The sequence below is a fragment of the Nematolebias whitei genome, unplaced genomic scaffold, assembly GCF_014905685.2.
Source record: "Nematolebias whitei isolate Nwh7 unplaced genomic scaffold, NemWhi1 Nwh_scaf_6458, whole genome shotgun sequence".
Taxonomy (NCBI): domain Eukaryota; kingdom Metazoa; phylum Chordata; class Actinopteri; order Cyprinodontiformes; family Rivulidae; genus Nematolebias; species Nematolebias whitei.
In genome coordinates this window covers 1-3,272 of record NW_023625003.1, presented here as the reverse complement: position 1 = coordinate 3,272, position 3,272 = coordinate 1, and the positions used below count along the sequence as shown (strand labels likewise).

General features: G+C 38.6%; 1 protein-coding gene across 2 annotated transcripts; it reads right to left on the bottom strand.

Moving 5' to 3' along the window:
- Window positions 1–212: 212 nt before the first annotated feature.
- Window positions 213–2,992, bottom strand: LOC119429734 (52 kDa repressor of the inhibitor of the protein kinase). 2 transcript variants are annotated; one of them, XM_037697302.1, is made up of 5 exons: window positions 2,858–2,992; window positions 2,331–2,396; window positions 1,966–2,212; window positions 847–997; window positions 213–747 (listed from the first exon to the last, which is right to left on the bottom strand). In XM_037697302.1, exons 2-5 carry the CDS (start codon window positions 2,331–2,333, stop codon window positions 417–419), a joined length of 732 nt encoding a protein of 243 aa, XP_037553230.1. In that variant the 5' UTR covers window positions 2,334–2,396; window positions 2,858–2,992; the 3' UTR covers window positions 213–416. The 2 variants fall into 2 exon arrangements, with proteins under 2 accessions (XP_037553230.1, XP_037553231.1); XM_037697303.1 differs by having other exon boundaries at window positions 2,368–2,396; window positions 2,858–2,989.
- Between the last annotated feature and the right edge of the window lie 280 nt (window positions 2,993–3,272).

Sequence of the window (3,272 nt, the reverse complement as noted above, 5' to 3'; positions counted from 1 at the left end):
GAATAGCGTGTGTGTCCAGTCTTCTATTCAGAACTCATCCCAGACACGAACGAACACTTCGGTACTCCCGAGTCCCGCCCGAATATACACAAAAAAAAAAAAAAAAAAACACCGAAGAAGAATGAAAGACGTCATCCTCTTAAAGGCACAGTACCACTCCTTAACTCTAACAACATAAATGCAAACTAAGCCCGCAAATAACATTACTTCAATTGCAAAAATAACTCATCTTTTTACTTTGCTTTGTTAGACATTGTTTTTTATGAATGAAATTAATGAATTGAAAAATACAATACAATCCACATCTACACATAAAAAAATGACACTATAGAGTAAGATTAAAATTTCTCAAGACAAATGTAGTTTTGCAAAACCTTTTTTTTTTTACAATGCATAAGACAGTTTTGTCCAACATCTTATATCTCTGGATAGACAAGTGAGTCCAGCTCCATCCTCCTCGAGTGTTTGTTTGCAAACACATCAACAACTCTGTCAAGGTCAATGTGTTTGCTGTAGTGAATGTGAAGTAGTGCCAGTGATGAGAGACGCTCCTTCCCCATTGATGCCCGCATGTAGCTGTTCAGTCGACGAAGGGCACTGGCACTGCGCTCACACTCGCAGGAGGTGACAGGGAGTGTGCAGGCCAGTTGAAGTAGGACATGCAGGTTGGGGTACAGGTCTCGGTCACACTCTTTAATGGAACCTGCAGGGGTGTTCGGCCTCTGTGACCCAGGCACTCTGCCATACCTAGCAGAACAATTTAAACAAAAATGTTCTGTATAGCAATGTTGTAACATTCAATTTCTAAAATGGGCTTCTCAGGTGCTTAACTTCAAAATAACTTACTTCAACTTCCACCTTGTAATCTCTTGGTCAACAAGTTCTGGACTGGGTAGGTCTTCGGCATACATGCTCACAATCTCTGTGGTGTCGAGATGACGATTGCATATCACAGATGGCACTAGTCCCAACAAGGAGCTAGCTGTGGCAGACAGGGCTGAGTACAAGAAAGAAACTTTGTAAGAAACATACTTAAGTTTCAAGTTTTATATGTAATTTTTAACTTATCTGTAATTTTTTAAAATGTATTAAATTTTTATTTGTATGCTCTATGACCTCTGTAATATGTACACAATTGTTCAAAAGTTTTGGGTCAACCAATTAACATGTATTTTACCAAGAAAGCTCACACTTATGTAGTCAAATTAGTTTCAAAATGAAAAGAAAATATGTTCATCAAATTGATCAATTTGGACTGACTAACAGAAAATGCCACTGGAACACAGGAGTGATGGCTGGATAAAAAGAGAGTCAAGTGTGTATGCCTATATAATGTTTCTCCACCAGAGGGCGCACTGCAAAGGCTGAAAAAAAATCCTTGGGTCTTTGAAAAGTGGTGGTGGCTTCATACAAAATTAGTTTTTTTTATGCTTTTTAACATTAAAATGATATTATACATGAAAAATAAAGTTGATATTGCTTTAAAAACACCCATTTCCAGACATAACAGTCATTCACTGCATTGACTGTAGTTCTGATTACTTTTGTTATTTTAATTGCATAAAATTGTGATGTTTATTACAAAAATGTTTTGCCAGCAGATTCAGCATTACATGTATGCATATTGTCATTTATCCTAAGAAGATTATTACTACTATATTTCTTCAGCACTAGATGTTATTGATAAAAAAAAATATGTATGAAAACAAAAATGCTAATAGTCTGGGGAAAAACAAAAACGTTGTAAAACAACCTTCATAATATGTATATAAAATAAAAAGTCTCAAAAGTGCAAGTTGACTTAACAATTTTCCTTTTAAAAATAAATTTCTTAATTGGAGTTAGAGATCATGAGTGAGTGTATTTGGTTTAAAATGTTCAAACAACATGCAAACAGATGGCATATCCAGTTACAGAGTCAAGTAGTTAGATGTTTGTAAATCTTCACAAGAGTAAAATTCTTACAAGAAAATTGAGCTTCCAGGTTTGTTATGATGTGTTCAAGGAATGGAATGGCAAGGTTCAGCCTGTAGTGACTGAACACATCTTCAGATGGAATGTTGCTCCGGTGCTGCTGACGCTTTGTGATGCGGGGCTTGCATGGTGTCACACCCACTTTGTCAGCCATACGCACAGCTTGGTCATAGACCAGTTGGAATGACTCCCTGACATCTTCCCTCAGAGATGTGTACACACATTGGATCTCAGACACCTGTGACAAAAAAACAAAACAAAGAACAAACAAAAAAATATTAAATGACAAAGCAAAGAACTGGTTTTATTTTGATGTTTTATCCCTGTTTTATAGTGAAAATGCTAAAGAGTATTACCATTGTATGTGCATGTATGATGTCTGCTTGCACCTACCCATCAAGGTTGGTATCCAGCACAGAAACCTGAAAAACAGTTTTTCTGAATGTTTGTTCTTTTGAAAAATTATCCAAACATTTATTTTTCACCATATTCAACACTGCTAAGTTATTGTATACATGTATCCTGTCCAAACTAAGCCTGAGGCCTGTAGCTTTTGTTTAGAAAAAACATGGACGCTCCGTTTCAGGCTTCCTGTGATTAACTGTGTCCTATCACTGTAAACTTAGCTTTAGGGATAGAATGGGGGTGACACTGGTACCAATTTCAGATAAATTACTGTTCCCAACATGGCGGAAATAGACAAAAACAAGGAAAAAAAACATGGCGAAAATCGTCGTCACAAACTTAGCTTAGCTATAGCATGTTTTAGCATTATCCCATATCTTATAAAAACGTGACCCACTTCTAATCTCTCTAACATCAAACGGTACTACTTTAAATACACAAATGAACAGTTGAATCAAAAACCACAATGTAATTTTACCGTTTGAATCCACCGTGTTGCCTTCCAAGCCAGGACAGCGTGAACGTCGTCTTCACCTCGCAGTTCTATATCTCGCGGGAGTTGTAGGTGGGACTTCATTGGCAAAGTGGGCGGTTCGTTCGAACCCCCCGAACCCCCCCTGGCTACGCGCATGGTTTATATTCCAATGGCCAGAGAGGAGTGATTTGATTATATGCTATAACGGCCTGCCACACAGTAATTCTTTGGGTAAAAGTTCAGCAGCATGGGGCCCCGCCCACTCCCCGTGACGTCACGCCCAGTCCCCTGGCTGTGAATGGCTTCTTCTGTATCGCGCTGCAGGCACGTAGCACATGTCGGAGACGGAGCGGAGCTCTTCGAGTCGAACGGAACCGAACCCGAATAAGACAGATGAGGGGGAGTGGTTCTTCAATTC